The following is a 19,877-nucleotide window of genomic DNA, read 5'->3' on the forward strand; positions in this document are numbered from 1 at the left end:
TGTACACCGATACATTTTTATTAAAATCCTTGACTTTTATTCCACAATTTTCTTACGACATTAATTTACATATTTATATACAGTCACGTAAACGCACAACAAACCCTCAACACCAGAAACGTTTTACGATATATTGTAATTATTTTCTTTACAATAAGGCACTACGAAAATAAGTCTCTTGCATGCACAAGCCCCCTACGTTACACGATACACCAAGAGACGCCGAACCGCGAGGGGCCATGACATTTAAAGCAAACAAACGTTCAAATCCACGGTCCACGCTCAAATGTACAGAGGGTACGGGCAGCTTAGGATGTTTTACTCCACTCGACAAAATGAAAACAAGTAGTCGGGGATTTACGTGTGGACTCGACACACGGTTGGCTACGCACGGTGCGAAAGAAGTTCAACGCACGGACGGTGCGAAAAGAAGTTCATCCCTGCCTCTCCTGATACGTCTCTACAAAACAAAGGTGGCGCATATATATCCATTAACATCAGTCGTCACGTACTCGTACGCAATGTCGGCACGCGCTGCCACACAGGAACAAACACTCCGCATTGCGAATGTCCGTGAAGATAATTTTCTGAACGGGAGGTGTGGGATCAGCTGTTTGTGAATATTTACCCCCAACATGATTCTAACACGACTGGTTTTCTTCTGCGTCGACTGCCCAGACATGTTTGCATCGCGTGAAGATTTTACACGCAACCTTTCAGCAAAACTGCCGTATTCAATATAAAAAAACGGCACACAATTGCTTCTTAAAAATAAGTATCACATTCATAAATTAACGAGTAAATAAAACGCGTTCTTTTACTGGCGCAACAAAAAAAAACGAATTCACCAAATCAAACTTGTTGAGTCGTAACGAAGGCATCGTAAAGTGATTTGCTACACCGAGCGTGGTGAACGGGCGTGGGCATTTTTCTCTATTTTAGCACTGCTATCGTGTTTTTTTTTATTGTTTGCTGTTGTAACTTACTGAGCGGCCCCGGTACTGGACATCTGTGGAAAAAAAAAGAGCCTAATAGCTCATCGGATTCCTCCGAGCTAAATAAAGATTTCAGATTCTGAATCGAGCCAAGGTTTCGTTCGGCGAGAGATACCAAAAGACGTCGTTCGAACAGGAGCACAGCGGTGTCGTGTCTCTCTTCAGCAACGCCTTTTCAATACACGGGGCAAATGGTATTTAAAAGCGTCGTTCGACTCGCAGTCGCAATGGTATTGCAGTGCTGTGTGTTGTGCGCACGCTGCGCTCGAATGAGGCGAGCGACCAGAGACCCGGGCCCACAGTGCAACTCAACGTCTGCCGAGCCATGGGCAGCACGTGTGCCCTGTAGGGTGGCCGTGCGATCCCGTTGGGAAGAGGGCGCTTTGATGCCGGGTCTATTTTCCCACTGCTGCAGCGACGACGCCAGTGCACTTATTTGTAAGTGCTGCTCCGTTAAAAAAAAATAACAACAATAATAATAATATCAACCTACCCATAATTTACATACATATTCATTCTTACGCCATGCATTGCCTCACTGCAGTTTCCCACCAGAAGGATCATCTTCATCATCTCGGCAACAGGGAGATCATAATCCTCGTAAGATTTCACGATGGAGCCATCTGGTAATTTAGCAACGGGGAGATTTTCTTCCAATATGGTTGTGACCCTGGCACAAGCGCAGTGTCAGGATTTTATTTTATATATGTATTTTTTTTTTTAACAGCCAAACAAACACATGCTGCGCACGCTTTGTTGTGGTTCCAAAGTCCTCCATCGTGGAGCCGAAGTCACAATTTAACACAACAAAAAAGAGCAAAGGGGGCATTTCTACATTCTACTACTTTTTTTGTTCGTTGTCACTACAGGTTTATTCATCCTAACGTGTACCTGCTGAATCAGCAACTGCTTACCGTTCTACGTGCTGCATCTCGCGCTTTCAGATGCGCTTCTACGGCCGTCTGGAACGTTCTTCCAATATTACGAAGCCACTGGAGTTAAGCAATTTTTGAATCCAGACTGGAAACTCATTTCTTAAGAACTGAATTTTGTGTTTAGTTTGTTGTCCTTCCCCCTCACGTACGGTGCAAAAGAAGTTCACCAAACACACACACACACATACTCCACACTAAGCACAAACACCCGGCACACTACACACAAAATACAAACATATTCTTTGGTTCTTTCGGTAAAGTCACGTAGGTGGAAAAATAATAATAATAATAATAATAAAAATATCACGACGTTTTGATTGCAACACAAGCAATCATCATCAGATGTGACAACCACAGCAATACATATTTTTTTACTGAAGTGGGCTGTCACACCTGATGATGATTGCTTGTGTTGCAATCTAAACGTCGTGATTTTATTATTATTTCATTTTATTTTTATATTTTTTTCCACCTACGTGACTTTACCGAAAGAACCAAAGAATATGAATCCTTGCAGTCACGAAAACTTCTAATCTGGAAAAAATACAAACACCCATGCGCTAAGGCACGCGCGCACACTCAGAAAGGTAGCGAATCCTTGAATAAGTTATCCACAAAGTCGGGCGTCTGCACGAGGTCTTCCATCTTGAGGTAGAAGATGCGCTGCAGGCCCATCATGCTCAGCGAGTGCAGGAGGCCCGGCTGACTCAAAAGCTGCCTCACCTTGGCCGGCCTCGCTCCCAGCGAGTCCAGGTGCTCGCGCAGGATGCGCTGCACCTTGTTCCTCAGCTCCTCCACCCGCTTGGGATGCCGTAGGCCACGTCGCTCTGCACGCAGGAGGCACGCGCGAGCATCACCGCGACGTGTTAAACCTCGTCCCGAAAAGACAAGCCGCCAAATTCGTCGCGTGTTTGTCATTCGTGTAAGGGCGGTACCGCTCACGTCTCGAGTGCTTTCACCCTCGCCCGATGAATCACAACAGCGAGAAGAAGAATTGTTTGATCTGCGTGCAGCGGCAACCGCTTGTCGCAGGTTGCGCCTCGAAACGCCTTGGACTTTTCGACGAGCGTGAAGCGCGCGCTACCACCGGCAAAAAAGCAAAACCTGAGCGAGACCGCAGCGGTGCGGGAAGGCGGCCAGAAACCAGCAGCAGCAATTGCCCAAGCTCTGTGATCCTATATTGGAACGTTTGGCCAACTTTCACTCATGAGCGTTTAATGCGCCTGTCAATTACCAGGCTTCATTATATAAGTGTTACACAGCGACAAGCTGCAGTACACACACGATGGTGTGGCATTGCTGCCTCTCTCCCTACAAAATGCATCCACCCACAGCCCACTATGGTCACCTTCAGACCCTATGTGCATTTATATTGTGGCTTAAAGTCCTATTATTATTGCTACACATGAGCGACGTTTTAAACGTCGTAAATCCCAATCGTATATCGAGTCGTATTGCTACTATTAAACACGAGCGAAGTTTTAAACGTTACAAATCCAAATAATAGATTTTAAGTTTGTGTTTTTTTAAATTATTATTTTGCATGATTATTTTTAGACATACGCGCGCGCAGCGCATTGTTGTGACACGGGCGGCGGCGGCATTCAGAGCGTGACGGTTTAGACAACAAACACCAGGGCGGGAGCACTGCATCGTGCAAACAGGCGTACGGTGGAGGTGGAAACACAAAAAAACAAAACAACACACTAGGCCGAATTGCGCCCAGCGCTCCGCCGGTGCCGTTCGCGCCTTTTCAGAGGCGTCCGCGCGACGCGCAGCGGCCACGCGACGCCAGAGACCGTACCGCCGAAGAGAACGGCCGCGGACAGGCAGGCCACGGTGGCGATGTCCGGCTCGAGCGCCTGCAGCGTGTCGGAGAAGCTCAGGATGCTGTAGAGCCACTCGCCAAACACGCGCACGCACTGGCTGAGGTGCAGCGCCAGGCCCGTGCAGAACACCAGGCGCTCCTCCTTCGGGTTGGACCTGCGCGAAGCATCCCCAAGAGAAGCCACCATTAATTAGTCCGCGGTGCCAGAACAGGAATGGTGGCAACAATGGTAGCGAAACTGTAACGGCACTGATGTATTTACACGGGCAATTCAAGTCAATTCATTGATGGCCAACTCATTTCAAATCTTTATCGCGTAATTGGCTCTTGTTGTATGTGCGCACGTTGAATTTATTTCACACCGCGCGTAGCCAACCGTGCTGATCGGAGGTGCCCGCCATAGAGAAATTGGAACCCGCTTGAATGACATCACCTCAGGTGGTACCGGCAAGTGAAATGTCTGGCCTGGGCTCACGGACTAACTTGGGTAAGCAATCCTCATCAGTGCTGCTCTGACCTGGTGCTGTGTGTAATAGATGCCACTGAAGTCCTTGTACCACAAGTCAACATGTACGGGATATTGATTATGCAGATATATGTTGTGCACTCAACTCACTGTCGGAAGACAGTGAGCTCAAATGCCATCCGGAAATCCACTGAGGCGAGGAAGTAATAATAATAATAATCGTAGTGCCATTTATTTATCCAGGAAGGCCTCGCTGAGTCTTGAGACTCTTTCTTAGAAGGGGTCATACATTGGAATGTTTGGCCACATCTAGTGATGATAGTTTGGAAAAAATGGGGGAAAACACAGCCCCGCACTTCCAATTAGCACGGTCGGCTACGTACGGTGGGAAAGAAGTTCAACACACGAACAAATAAACTGTAAGGTGCAGCGTGTGGCGATGACCTAACTTCACATCGCGATAACCTTAATCGAGGTTTCTGGGTTAGATTGCATGAATATAAATGTGTCCGTTAAACTCGCCACCACCCGACACAGCCAATTAGTAAGGTTTGTCACGTAAACAAAACATGCCTGTTCGTTACTAGTACAGCACACCGGTGTGTTGGAGAGTAAACCCACCACGACATTTACAATTCGAGCACCGTGACGTTCCGCCGGTAATTACAACCAGCATCATCAGGCGACAGCCAGAGTTGTGGCCAAATCCCCCTCCTGTTTCGGTCTTAAATCGATGGATAACATACGATGTCGTCTCACCTGTGGGTGAGCCAGTATGTGCCGCAGGCCAGAGGTGACCTACCTGTAGGCGAGCCTGAGCAGGAAGAGCTCCAGGTAGGAGGAGCTGAGCAGCAACTCGCGGTCGCAGCCCGGCAGCTCCTGGAAGCTGGGCAGGCGGGCGGCCCAGTCTCGCGAAACCTGCACGGAGCCCGAGAGCACCTCGTAGAAGTGGTGGACGTGCTCCGAGTCCAGGGGCACCTTGGAGCGCTCGCTCATCGGGTTCATCTGCGGGCGTGCCAACGCGGGCGTGCGATGGTGCGATGTAAAATCAGCGCCGCGACACCGTCCCCACCGTGCACCACCAACACCCACCCCCGCCCCCTTCGCCATCATCACCATCACCGCTTAATATTCATACCGAACCTCTCATGCAGCACATTCCAATGTGCACTACAGAAAGGGGACCCCCCCCCCTCCCCCCCGGCGGCAGCTGTCCCTGTGAGTCGTAAGTTGAATTGAGCACCGGGGCCATGTTGAAACTGTTACGTGGATTTCCAATGCAGTCGTTTGGAGTTATGTTGGTGGAAGGCATTGCGTTTAAATCTTGTCTCGTCATTCTGTTGGCCGTTGATAGCAAGGAGAGTAACATTTTGTTGCAATTCAAAACTGGTCGTACTGTGAGAACAGGACCTCACCGTTTCGCTCAGAATCGTGCTGATGACAATTGAACGCTGCACAACGAGTGCATTCATGTGGCCTCAACTTTGACTCTTCTTCAATACGCCAAAGGTGCAGCACGCAGCCAGCTTCATAAAAATTGTGAAATGCGCTTCTAATATCGCTACATTGCGGTAGTTACTGAGCAAATATTCTCGTGAACTGCCATGCTGCACCAACGGATGAACCAAGCCTGTTTATTCTCATCGCCTCAATAGAAAACGCATGCGCCATGCAAATTAAAAAGTACACGGTTCTTTAGATTTGATATTCCTTAAATGTTTCATGCAGATAGAAAATCTTAGGTTCTCAAGGTTCAATTGGACTAAATGTATCTGTGCTTCCTTGTAACAAATGATCTTTTATTCATGCCAATGTTCTTCTGCCACGAGCAGCATACAGCAGCGACAGCCTGGCAGGGAAGTGAGAAGGCTCTCAAGGTGGTTCTGCCAGTGCCGGTCCAGTCTGCGTAAGTCAGCAACTACGAGAAACTCCGGCTCTCTTGTCGGTGCTCTTAGGGGGCCCAGGTACATATGAACCGAGCGCGGGGACCAATTCCCAGAATGTTTATCTTTAAAAAAAACAATCACCAAGCCGAGACAATCGAGATCCGCCCGTGCACGTGAACATTTTAATTTAGCAGATTAACCCGGGGGCTGGAACACAAAAAAAACCACATCGCGGAGACAATGGCTCAGAAACCTTAGACGTGCGTGTGCTTCTAAACCGCCAGGGCACTTCCCACCATTCTAAGCAAACGTTGACGACGTAAGGGCAGGACACGGCACGTGCCGTGTAGTCTGCGATCTGACCCAGAAGTTAATCATAAATTGTAATAGTAGTCGTGAAATGCTATGTGTTTACAATACATTCCCCTGTTTTTTTAAATATTTCTGTGTCGGAACACACTGCCCCAAAGCTTTGCAAAGAACAAAAGCTGAGCAACGTGGGCAGCCTCTGTACGAGCACAAGTCACAGCGGAGGAATGTACAAGACAGCCATTTTTTGTATTTATATAAAGCATTGGTATCCCAGTGCAAAAAAAATTAAGTGGGTAACAGGACTGATGAAAATCGTTGAACTGCGATCGTATGTAATGCGGTAAACAATGGTCCTTATGGATAAATAGATTTCTGTTAGCATTTGTTCAAGGGATGCAAACACGGGTACCGACTTCAACTTCACTGAATATCAATAGATGGGTGAACCTTGTTTAATCACGCCACGGGGTGACCTTACACTGAGTAAAAGCCATCCACAAACACATCATATCTCAAGAGTGTGTTCCAGAAATATAAAAAAAACAGGGGAAGGTATTGTAAACACACAGCATTTCACGACTACTTATTACAATATATGATTAACTTCTGGGTCAGATGGTGTAGAGTGAAATGTGTGTCCTCCACCCTCTTTTCACCCGACACGGTCAATGAACAAAGCTGTCACGTGATGAACAAACGTGGCCAATTTTTACGCCCGCTTTGGCAGCACCGGCGCGGGTGGTGTTGGATAGAAATCCACGCTCACATTTTACTTCCAATATTAGGAAGCCACTGGAGCTGTGCACTTTAAATCTAGTTTGAAAACCAATTCATCTCGAACTGATTTTCGTGCTTTTTGTTTGTTGGCCTTCACCCCCCGCACCTCCGATTTGCACGGTCGGCTACGTACGGTGCGGAAGAGGTTCAACATACTGTACGTACGTACATCTGAAGCCGAGTCAATTTAATTTTTACTTCAACACGTGGCGCCTCTCTGGCACAAATATTCCACCGAGAAGTGCCATTACATTAATACTTATGAACATAAAAAAACCTAATTTTTATACAATGAGAACGAATATATACTACGGATAGTCGTCTCGCCAAATTATTAAAATGTTGTAGACCGCTCTCCGACACGGCGATGTTTCTGAGGCAGTAATAAACCGGCACGCTTGTTCACGCGACGACTTTACTCACTGGCCGAGTCGTGCGGATGGACCGGCATTTGTTGAACTTTCTATTCTGAGCGTCAAGACGCCTGGCGCGGGAGAGCGGGAACGTTCGGCAACGAGGGCGGAGGCAAGCGGACAGGAGGGGGTATAAGAGAAAGAGAGGAAAACAAACAAACAAACGCAAGCAGCAAAGCGAGTCGCACACCTGTGAGAAGTCCAGCTGGGAAGTGGCCGGCCAGACCTCGACGTGCGCTTGCACCAGCTCCTGCAGGTAGCTGTCGTAGGGGGGCTGACGTGACGCGCCGGTCTCTGCCGTCGGCGCCGGGCCCTTCGGCTTGGAGGGCAGCCGGCCCCGCCTGCCCTTCAGGTTGTCCGTGCGCACCACTGCATCCCACACAGGTGGGTCTCCCGATTGTCATTCGCACAACAACAACAACAACAGCGGCGACGACGACAACAACAACAACAACAGCGCGTAGTAGTAACCCTTGCGCAGAGCGCGCCGTGAGAGTTCACGTCACATCGAATATCCTGCGGAGAGGCAACCGCTGCTCAACGCGCGTCAATAATATTTTTCAATTGAAACTGAAAGAATAAAAACCTGCGGGGTTTGCATTGACTCTGACAAAGGGCCCCGCAGAATGGCCAACGCCTGGGCATCGGCCCGATCCCTATCGATATTTACCTTCGGATGGCCAACGAGAAGCGTTTTGGCACTTTAATTGGTAAAAGTGAAAACTTTTAGGGACTTTATAAACATGTTAACCGCAGTGTTATTTGTAAATAATAATAATACAAACTCGACACCGTGCGTGCTGTGAAGACGGGCTATGGCCCGTCACGTCGCCTATTATATGTTTATTTTTTATTTTTAAAAGCAGTGCAACTGAGCACTTTGTTGTTGTTGTTGTTTGTTGTTGTTAATTGTTGTTGGGCACCACTGGAAACGCCGCTGCAGCAGCAGCAGCAGCACCACCAACGCGAGTTGTCTAAACCTCATCAAGCTACGGACCAAATCACCGCACGAAAAATACCGCGGAACGTCGCGCGCACGTCAACCTGTCTAGCGGAGCACCCGAGGAAGAGGTGACGTGAACATTTCAAACAGGCGCGCGGAGCAATCCGGCCCATCGTGTGTGTGTGTGTATGTTGTACGTATGCATGTACGTATGTATGATGTGGAACTTCTTTCATACCGTACATAGCCAACCGTGCTAATTGGTTGTGCGGGGGAAGGACAACAACACTAGACGCAGAAAGCAGTTCATATTCTTAGCTCTTTCGGTTAAAGTCACGTTGAAGGGAAACAATAAAATAATAAAATATATATAAAACAATAAAAATTCTCACGACGTTTCGACCATAACACAAACGGTCGTCATCAGGTGTGTTTTCAATGTTGTAGTGGTGTAGTGTACAGTGTAGTGTATAGTGTAGTGTATAGTAGTGTAGTGTATAGTAATGTATAGTTTAGTGTATAGAGTGGTGTATAGTAGTGTAGTATGTATGTATGTTGAACTTCTTTCGCACCGTACATAGCCAACTGTGCCAATCAGAGTTGTGGGATAATGACAACAAACTAAACGCAACACAGAGCAGTTCTAAAGAAATGAGCTTTATATCTTCATTTAAAAGTGCATAGCTCCGGTGGCTTCCTAGTATGGTAAGGAAGAGCGTTCCAGACGGCCGCATGAGTGCAACATGCCCCCGCCCCCCCCCCACCTTCTTTGATCATGCCCACGGTGAGGCACTTCTGGTAGCGGCAGTACTGGCAGCGGTTGCGCCGCCGCTTGTCCACGGGACAGTTCCTGTTGGCCAGGCACACGTACTTGGCGTCCTTCTGCACCGTCCTCTGTGAGCAGTCACAACATCGCGCACGCAGAGGGGAAGGGTCGAGAGGTCACCGTGGCCCACTGCGGACCGACGCCACCGCAAGACGCACGGACACCCGACCACCACCGTCTGTGAAAATAGAGTCCCACTCATCTGGCCCGATTTCCAACCTTCCGCTGATTTATTTTTACTACGTACCACCAGGTAAGGCCCACTGAGATCTCTGGCTCTTTTTCAAGAAGTGACCTGGTGCTCACAAATGATGGCCCAATAAAGTGGATTGTCACGTGGAAATTTATAGCAGCAGCCAAATAATAAAAAAAATGTTTCTAAATGCAGAGGGAACAACCGGAGGACACGGAGAAAAATCCACGCGACCATGGGGGACGAAACACGCAAACTCCAAATATATAGGTATATACCAAGCGAGGTAGTTCACATCTCGCCATCGCGGCCTGAAGACGACAAGCTATGTTTGCCACTCCAATACGTTGTGGATTACCTGCCACCCTACAAATACACACCAATCATCGCAAAGCTCCTGTTCCTAACGCCTCCAATTATTTAATGCCGCGTATTTTTTCCTCTCTCCCAAATGTCAAGTTGCTTACCCTATCCCGCCGTTGACGTTAAAGTTAGAAATCTGTAACGTGCCGCACGTTTCAGAGGCACCGTGAATCACAGACGAGCGGGGAGACAGCCAGAATACGGTTCTACCAACAACTGCCCATGCTCCATCTCTGGCGCTACATTTGGGACATTGGACGAATTCCATTAACGAGTGGATTACATTTAAAATGCTCCTCGAAATACAGAATGAACGCACTGAATGATGCACGTTCCAACGGCCTGCGGCATCGCCACAACCACCATCGCATTCACCGTTGGCAATTGCAGGACCGCATCGCGGTTGAAAGTTTGTGTTTCTAAAGAGTGTGGGTGCAGTTGTTTCTCATGACAGCCCAGAAACGTCCAACAGATGAAGTGGAACTGTGCGCGCGCTGAAATGACGCCCGCTCTAGCCGTCACGCCGGACGCCACTGTGGTCACAGGATTTGCCTAACTGCCACGAGATTATGGGTTCATATCCCAGTAGGGGTGTAACGGTGCGTTACATTACTCAGGTTACGATGACGTAAATCGAATGACACGTTTTGCAATTTGTGTGGTTTTTTTTGTTTGTTAAATATATATCTCGATTGGAATATATGATTTATGTAATGTGTTCACGTTGACCCATGTAGCCACTGCAGGCCGTTACATTCACCAGGATGGTAAAAAGAGAATCGATTCTTGAAGTCAATCACGAACCATGAATTATGACAATTGATCAATTCACGAGTGGTGGAGGGGTGGGGGGGTGTGTTAATTGTTACAACCATGAAGGCCGGGTCAGAGTCAACTCAGCCATTCACCCCTTGGGGGAATGATAAAAATACGTGCCACTTTATGGGAAATCAACAACGGCTGTCCTGCAGAGAGATCGCCCCCGGAATGCGAAATTTTCACAACCGGCTGCCGACTCTGAGGATGAGCGGCTCAACCCCAGCGGGGAGGAGACACTCGCGGTTGTTGCAGAGCCTCGTCGTGCCAACTCGGGGTGGTAGGAGGAGGTTGCCTGCTCACCTTGAAGAAGCCCTTGCAGCCTTCGCAGGTGCGCACGCCGTAGTGCTGGCACGCCGCGTTGTCTCCGCACACGGCGCACATGCCCTCGGCCGCCGGCGGAGAGTCGCCCACCGGAGGCATCATCGTCGGCACGACCGACCGAGAGGAGCCGAGCCGGGGGACTCCTCTGCCAAAGTCTGGAGCGCAGGAATCTGGCAAATGCTGCTGCTGCTGCTGATGCTGCCGCTCGATACCAAAGTCTCCACCGTCGTGGAACGGCCCGGCATAGTGGGCCGGTTCGTAGTGGCGCTGCGAAGCCGGGCTCGGGTGGAAGCCTGACATTTTGACGGCGGAGGGACATTCGGCGAGTGGCCGCATCCTGCCGAGGGTGTGCTCCAAGTGCGACAGGGCCATCGGGTACCCCGGCACGGCCCGTCCCACCGGCAGGGCGTCCATGCCGGGGTGAAGTCGCCTCTTGACCGGGGGCGATGCCTCCGGGTCTTGCAGGGGACCGGCGGGCTGGGGCGGTCCGTGGTCAGAGTCCGGCGGCATGGAGAATTTCGTCAAGAAGTGGGGGCGCCTCTCGGCCGCGATGGGCCTCACGAAGCCGTACCCCGGCATCCCTTGCCTGTAAAACGATTCCGAGTCGCCGGGATGGGGCGGCAGGTAGATCTTCATGCTCGGCGGGGAGGGGATGGTGCACGGCACGGGCAGCTGCTTGAAGCCCATCGTGTGCGGTGCCGGCTTCCTCTCCACGCTGGCGAGGTTGGTGAGGCTGTACTGGGCGTGCGAGCCGCTCTGTTCGTCCCACAGCGATGGCTGCAGCGAGTCGATGGACTCGGGCGTGGAGGGAGGAGACTGCTTGTAGAAGTCGATGGGGCTCAGGTCGCGGGCCAGGAAGCCGTGGACCATCGGCCGCTCCTCCTTCACGCCGTGGTAGGGGTGGTACGCGAAGTCGCCCACCTTGCCGTCGTAGTGGACGACCCCCGCGGGCGCGTCGGCGTTCGTCAGCTCCATGTTGAGCCTCACAAACTCGGGAGTGTCCATGAGTCGGGGACTCAGGTCCAGCGGCCGGGGGTCGCGAAGCGGTCCGGCGCTCGGCTCTCGTCCGCTCGGCGATCTGAGCACGTCCGCCGCCGCTGCGCTCATTTGTCGGTCGTTGCTTCGGGGTTCTGCGCGAGGGGGGAGAGAACGGCGCACGGGAGCGTGAGAGGCGTGCGTACACGCGCGCTTCTCACGCGTGTGTACGCTGAATTTTCTTTTTCGCACCGTACGTAGCCAACCGCGCTAATCGGAGGTGCGGATGGAAGGACACCAAACTAAACGCGAAAAAAGTAGTTCTGAAGAAATTCGTTTTCAATCTGACGCTCAAGCAATGACACGGTTGTAAATTTGCACTTTGGTGGCGCTTATTTCCCCCAACCCCCCCCCCCCCCCCACCGAACATGCACGCACAGGCAAGCACGCACCTATTCTGCCGATCGTTTAAACCATTATCTACGACACGGCGACGGTGTTCGGAGAGCACGCAGCCCCGTCACCAACGGTCCAGCCGGCCGATCTCTCTTTTAGTAAATTGGACACAAAAATAAAAAAAAACTTGGAGCGCGGCAAATGTTTTTTCTTTTTAAAGTTTTTTTTTCCGTCGGTTGCCCCACGAGCCCGTGTTTTAATATCGCGCGCGGACGTCACCTGGGCGGTCCGCCTTTTTTCCTCGAGGCTCTCGGTCAATTGTTTACGGAGCCAAACACGCTGCCGTCACCTTGGCAGCCGGCCACAGAGAGCCAAGAGTGTCCACGCGACGCTCTTTGGGGGCTACGGTACCCGGGACAGCTTTCGCCGGGCGTCGGTTTAAACAAAATATATATATTGCGACGATTCTTTTTTTTAATTACCAAGTAAAGCCCCACTGAGCTATAGAGAGCTCTTTTTCATAAGCGGCCTGGGCCATCACAAATGACAGCTCAACGAAGTGACTCATCATCGCGCGGCAATTTAAAGCAGCCAAATACTCTAAACGCATGATGTTGATTTGAAGCTGGGAGAAGCCGGAAGAAAAAAAATCCACGCGATCACGAGGAGAGCGTGCAAACTCCAAATATACAACAGGCGTCAGGGTCAGAATTGAACCCACGACCTCCTGCACACCAGGCGAGGTAATTAACATCTCGCCATCACTAGATGGCTACATACCCACGAGAAACATTCTGTCGTGCAATTTGTGTCCTCGTTTAAACACGCTGCGGATGCCCTTTATATATTCTCGTCAAGGACCGTGAACCATCACGTGAACTGCGGTCATCCTCGCAACGACGGCTTTCGGCTTGCCGTCAAACAAAGAGGGGTCAGCGCGGTGCTTTCAAGTGCGCTCCTGTGGCCGTCTGGAACGCTCTTCCTTCAGATATTAGCAAGCCACTGGAGCTGTACACTTTTAAATCTAGATCGAAAACTCATTTTAAAGAAGTTACTTCTTGCGTTTTGCGTTTAGTTTGTTGTTGTTGCCCCGCACCTCCGATTAGCACGGTTGGCTACATACGGTGCGAAAGAAGTTCCACATAAAGTATGTATGTGCATACATAGAGCATATGATATAGCAATATGATTAATATAATATATGTAATAAATTATATGGCTATATAAAGTGTTTTTTTAATATGGTTCCACACTAGGAAAAGTTGTTGACTGACAATTCCAATGCTGTAGCCTAATATTTATTTCATAAACATTTGATTGCTTTGTTCAATCGCTATTAATGTGGCTTTTATTAGCTATTCGCATTCTCTCGGGAATAGTGGTGCACCACATCTCTAATTCAACACATAGTTCTGCGTCGATCTAGGACCCGTATCTAACAGAGAGGGTTCACCAGGATTGGCGTCAAGCGAGCGAGATTCTGCCGATGAGACTGAATGCCGAAACCAGTCCAGAGTTCGCTTGCATTAAGACTAACGGTGCTGGGGGAAAAAAAAGTCACCCCCAGAAAGCCACATGGCCCATGGGATGCGTAAAATAATAAAACATAAAAACAATGTACGTGGTGAGACAGATATGGGAAGGTGGGATATTGTTGTCTGCGTTTTTTTTGTTTTGTTGCTGATACTCTCCATAACGACGGTTAGTTATTTCGTGATAAGAGGTGGCCATGAGATGGAAAAACACAGAAAGTAGTTTGGCATCTTCGCTCGAAGAAATATCGTGCGTTTGTTGATCTGTTACGTCGGTGGTGGGAGCTGAATGCTACATCAGTAGGCATCAAGATGGTTTGATCGGAACGATATTGAACCTCTCGCTCTAAATGAATACAAATCCACAAATTACACGGGTGTTCATCAGTTTCCCTTCGTTTCATTGAACAAGAATGAACGTCTGTTTTAAATAAGTTAAAATTACGAAAGTAACGTGGAAAAATAATTTGCGTACAGCGAAAATGTATGTGTTAAAAAAAACACCGGACATTTCAAATTGTACTCTGCAATGCAACGGAGGGGCTACGTTAATTATAAATGTAACTTGCGATCAATATTCAAATTAAAACCAATTGCTGTGAATTATTAAATATAACAGTGCAGAATCCGGTTGCATCCTGTGACATTTAAAGTACGTCTGTTGAGAGCCTTTGCGAGGATTCCGAACGGAAATATTTGAGTGGAGTTTTCAGACTAAACACCACGGCTGTCCCCAGACTAATTTCCAAACCTTGTGAAAATTTACGAAGAAAAAAAAACACAAAATAACGGAACAGAAAATACATGCAAAATAAGATTTTTTTTAAAAAATATATGTATGGAAAAACTGTTGTTGAGCCAATGCCGTGAAGCAAACTATTTGGCGCTATATTGAATACACTATGACACGATATTGAAGCCAATGTAATATGTCTCTTTAGTTTGATTATGCATTGTAATTATAGTAAACATACAATTATCCTTTGATTTAAAGCTTTCGTGACTGCAGGGATTCATATTCTTGGTTCTTTCGGTAAAGTCACGTAGAAGGGAAACGATAAAATAATAAAAATATAAAACAATAAAATTCTCACGACGTTTCGACTGCAACACAAGCAATCATCATCATGATGTTTTATATTTTTATTATTTTATTGTTTCCCGTCTACGTGACTATACCGAAATAATCAAGAATATACAATTATCCATTCAAACTCACTGGCACGCAGAAGCCGAGTCGATCGAGTTAAAGAAACAACCAAATTCTCTGCTTTTTTGTTGTGTTTAGTATTGTTGTCCTTCCCACGCACCTCCGATTAGCACGGTTGGCTACGTACGGTGGGAAAGAAGTTCAACATACAAGGTTGCAGTGGCACTTCCCTCCCAGTTCTCTTCGACATTCCTGCATGTGTGTGTGTGTGTCGGTGGGTCTGTTTGTAAGCTTTATAACGATATTACAACTGCACAGTTGCCCAACGCGGTGTTCAGGTTGTACCAGAGTCTCAGCCGAATACAACTTCGGAGGGCCAGACAGCGCAGCCGCAAGAACCTCCGATTTCAGCACTAGTGTCACATACATGTAACTCGTGAGATGCTGGTATTTCTGATGTCATATGGACTCGCTTCTCTACGGCAATATCTGCGTGTTTTTGTTTTGTTTAGTTTCATTGAAAAATGTATGCTCTACAATTTATTTATTTTATTTCATTATCATTGCACTCTTTGGTTCTTTCGGTAAAGTCACGTAGGCAGAAATAAAATAAATCACGACGTTTCGAAGGCAACACAAGCGCCCGTCTTCAGGTGAAAATCGCGACAGTTCCGGTGTCTGCTGCGAGCAGCAACGATATCTGCTTCCTCGTGATTTATTTGATTTTATTTCTACCTACGTGACTTTACCGAAAGAACCAAAAAAGTATGGATTCCTGCGGTCACGAAAGCTTCAAATCAAGATTCATTATCATCATCATCATCGATAGTAATAACCTCAAGACAGTGCCGTGTAAATGGTAGATGAAAGCCTCCTCGTGCTACGTTTGGCGTGACAGATGGTTGGCCATACTTCATCACGCTTGTGAGCTGCGGGTCGGGAGTTGAACTCTTACCCCAGGGTTCATAAGCCCGGCGCGATGCTTGCGACAGCACCGCTTAACCGAGACGGCGATGCGTCTATACAGAGGTGGCGGCACGTAGGGCTTTGCGGGGCTGTAGCTCGCACGCATTGACGAAGGAGCACAACAGGTCTGCGTTTCGCCTTTCCCAAGCCGCAACCACAAATGCCGCACACGCACGCGAGCCCACGCGTACGTGTGCGGCGATACGTGTAAAATATTTGCGTTAACTAACTGCAAAAAAGTTACTTCTTTCAGATGTATGATTTTCTGCACGCACATAGATATTGGCGCAGAGGACTAAATGTTACCGGAGATGTTGACTGTTGAAAGAGAATGACTTGAACTGAGCAGATATGGCGAAGGACAGGTTTGAGATACAGGTCAATCACGGGTGACTATTGGACGCGTAAAGAGTACAGAGGGCACGCGTACTATGTCCACCTTCGGCTAGCACGGTTGGCTACGCACGATGCAATAGAAGTTCAACATACATACTGGCCTAGCCCAGTGTCACCAAAGCCAATACGATATCACGAGCATTCGTGGTTGCAATTTACGAAACACATTCAGTGGCAATTGTTGTAACTTTAATGAATATATTTTCATACTCTAACTTTTAAAAAGAATAATTACTTATTCCACACGTCTATAATGATATAGCCGTTGGCATATTCCTTTATGTAAATCCATCGTGTAATCTAGCTTGTAAGATGAATTTGAAGTGACGGCTTGGATTAGTAATATAATCGGCAAAATTGTAATAAAAGAGTGTTTAAATTGACTATGGTGATGCGTTTTGCGTCTTATAATTAAGAAAAATTATATTGTATATACTTGCATACTTTCGACATCATGTTAACCTAAATGAATTCATGCCATTTAAATGCGGTATACACATCTAATGTAATGAGAAAACAAGAGACTGAATTGAATGTTGTGCCTGGGGATAATACGCATGTATGTTGAACTTCTTTCGCACCGTACGTAGCCAACTGCACTAATCGGAGGTGCGGGGAAAGGACAACAAACTAAACACACACGCGCACAAAAACACAGTTGTAAAGAAATTCGTTTTTCAATTTATATGTGAAAGTGCATAGCTCCAGTGACGTCCTAATATCGGAAGGGAGAGCGTTCCAGACGGCCGCGGAAGCGCGTCTGGAAACGCCGCGCGACGCGGTGGCCACCGCCTTTGTTCGATGGCCACGGCCAAAAGTCGCTGCTGCTGCTGCTGCTGCGAGGTGCACTAAGCTAGGCGGAGACAGCGCTTCGATTGCACTTCACAGCGATTTTGAAGAATCGCACGCAACTGGGAGGAGGAAGAGGAGCGTCCGATGCGACGTTCGTAAGTGAATATTTCGTGGACAGAGCTGCACGGCGGGAGGAATTCCACGATCGCCGATGCTCTTTGAGAAAAAGACACGGCCCAGAGTGAGTGATGGAGAGACACGCACACACTGCTGGCGACGGTGTTATTGATTAATCTACATCTCGTGTTATCAGAGGGTTCGTATATAGAGCACGTGAGTTGGTCAATATCGGTCACGTCTAAAAAAACAAAAAAAATATTACAAGTTAACACCGCATTGTTTCGGCAACACCTTGCAACAACAAGAAAAACCCCTTCAGCTCAATCAAAGGCTCTAGAGTTCTGGTATTTTTTTTTACTACGACTAAGATTTATCAAAGATAACTCTTACGCAGTAACTCAACAAGGGCAAGTCGCGCAGCAGTCATCACGTAAGCGCAACCACGTGGCAGCGTGGATTCCCTCGGCTACTACACGGCTTCAAATGCCCTGCTGATGTTTCCCCGAGTACAATAACAATTCTTCATAATGTGTATAATCTCGGTGTAAGCCTGCCTCGCGTGCACACAGGCACTGCTCGCTTGCTTGCGCACAGAGGGTTGTCCCGGGGTTCTGATGGGTACGTCCGATATCGAAACAGTTGGAGGTAAGGTTTTGACATGAAGACCGAATTGTTGTGCGCTACGAGTCCGGTCGACCTGGAGGGGGTGGCGGGGGGGGGGGGGGTCGATTCCAGGCTCGCAGCCAACACCGGAGACGATTAACCTGAACCGGTTCTTGGGCCTCCCCTAGGCCGACTCATCCTTAAATTGGTACCAGGGAGACAAAGGTGGCCGGGCGTGGTGCTGGCTACCCACCCCTTCGTGTGCCGTGCCGGCCTTCGTCGTTGCTGCTCGCTAACAGCACTTGCCCCTACAGTCCGTTAAGACTATATGGGGGATCTGTGTCTTTGTGTGTGACACGAGGAGGCTCGTCTATGTCACTGTTTTTGGGACAGCGTGTCCGGGCACAGGCCAAATCGCTGCGCTTCGAGAGGATGGGACCCAGCCGTGCATCAACCAACGCAACACGTCTCGAAACAAGTTGACCGGTTTTTTTTAATCAAAAGGTGATTATTACATTTTTCGATTTAAAGCTTTCGTGACTGCAAGGATTCATCTTCTTTGGTTCTTTCGGTAAAGGTGCCTCACTTCTCTCAACCAGTTTAAAAAGACGTTACGAATCTTAGCAGCGCTCATTAAAGCTCTGTCGTCCCGACGGTTCTGTTCCTTCACCTGAAGAAGGCTACTTGTGTTGTGGCCGAAACGTCGTGAGAATTTTATTGTTTTATTTTATTATTTTATTCTCATTCTACGTGACTTTACCGAAAGAACCAAAGAAAGTTATTATTACAATTAAAGGCATTTCAGAAGTTTCGCCTCTATCAATATAGATACACGTATATACAAACTTGGATCTGTGCAGAACTCTTATAGTTTGTCTTTGGAAGCTAACCCCCCTTTTCCTGAAGACGACCGCTTGTGTTGCGATCGAAACGTCGTAGCTTTTTGTTATTGTCTTTGAACCTATCTACGTGACTTTACCGAAAGACCCAAAGAATATGACGTCCTGCAGTCACGAAAGCTTTAAGTCAAGATTTAACTCTTGGACACTGTATGGTTATTGGTCTGTATCACGGTGGCCACCCCTTCCGTAAACATGAAATAATATATTACTACGATGCAGTATAACCTTTTCTTAAAATGTAGAATAGCGTTGTATTTATTTGAATGTTTTATTTTATTCTTTCACGCAAGCTAACGTTCACAAGTAATGCCACGCAATGAGGAGGCATCGTCACAAAGCGCTCCTCCTGACGCAATCATCGACCAACCTCGACCTCACGTCACAGCTGTCGCTGGACAGCAACGTCATAAGAATACTTGATGAGGCTGAAATAATATTTCCTTAGAGGTATACAACTAATACTGTTGAGTTCGCTAGGTAAAGCCCACTGAGCTATTTGCTCTTTTTTCAGAGGCGATGTTATCTCATGTAAGTGGCAGATGCCATCACGCGTGGGGACTTTATAGCAGCAAGCCAAGATCATCTAAACATGTGTTTCTAAACGTGGAGGGAAAAAACAGGGAGGCAACCCCGAGGTAAATCCACGCACAGCACTGGGGCGAGAGAGAACAGGCAAAAGACCAGACACATTCACAAACAGGCATCGGTCAGCGTCCTGGGATCGAACCCACGCGCTCCTGCGTACCAGGCGAAGTAGCTCGCACCTCCTCCCCACACCGCAGCGCCACCCGACGTACCTTCGCTACAAGCGTGGATCTTTAAAGACACTTCGCCAGGGAAGGGTCCCTCCCTTCACGCGCGGCCGCTAAATCCCACGGCGCGGAATCCCCGCGCGCGACACATCGTAAATAATGAGCCCGTACCTGTCGCGCGCGTCCACCGCTGATATACCGGGAGCGTCGTTCCGT

The 19,877-nt window shown here is 48.2% G+C and overlaps 1 protein-coding gene across 1 annotated transcript; it reads right to left on the bottom strand.

Annotated features, from left to right (window-relative positions):
* Positions 1-2,230: 2,230 nt before the first annotated feature.
* On the bottom strand, positions 2,231-19,877 carry LOC116949444 (nuclear receptor subfamily 4 group A member 1-like). The gene is made up of 7 exons (XM_032966801.2): positions 19,707-19,877; positions 11,057-12,207; positions 9,320-9,449; positions 7,803-7,981; positions 5,027-5,229; positions 3,735-3,913; positions 2,231-2,757 (listed from the first exon to the last, which is right to left on the bottom strand). The coding sequence occupies exons 2-7, from the start codon at positions 12,182-12,184 to the stop codon at positions 2,510-2,512; spliced, it is 2,067 nt and encodes a 688-aa protein (XP_032822692.2). The 5' UTR covers positions 12,185-12,207; positions 19,707-19,877; the 3' UTR covers positions 2,231-2,509.

The sequence above is a fragment of the Petromyzon marinus genome, chromosome 2, assembly GCF_048934315.1.
Source record: "Petromyzon marinus isolate PM22_M1 ecotype Great Lakes invasive population chromosome 2, UKy_Petmar_22M1.pri1.0, whole genome shotgun sequence".
NCBI classification, from domain to species: domain Eukaryota; kingdom Metazoa; phylum Chordata; class Hyperoartia; order Petromyzontiformes; family Petromyzontidae; genus Petromyzon; species Petromyzon marinus.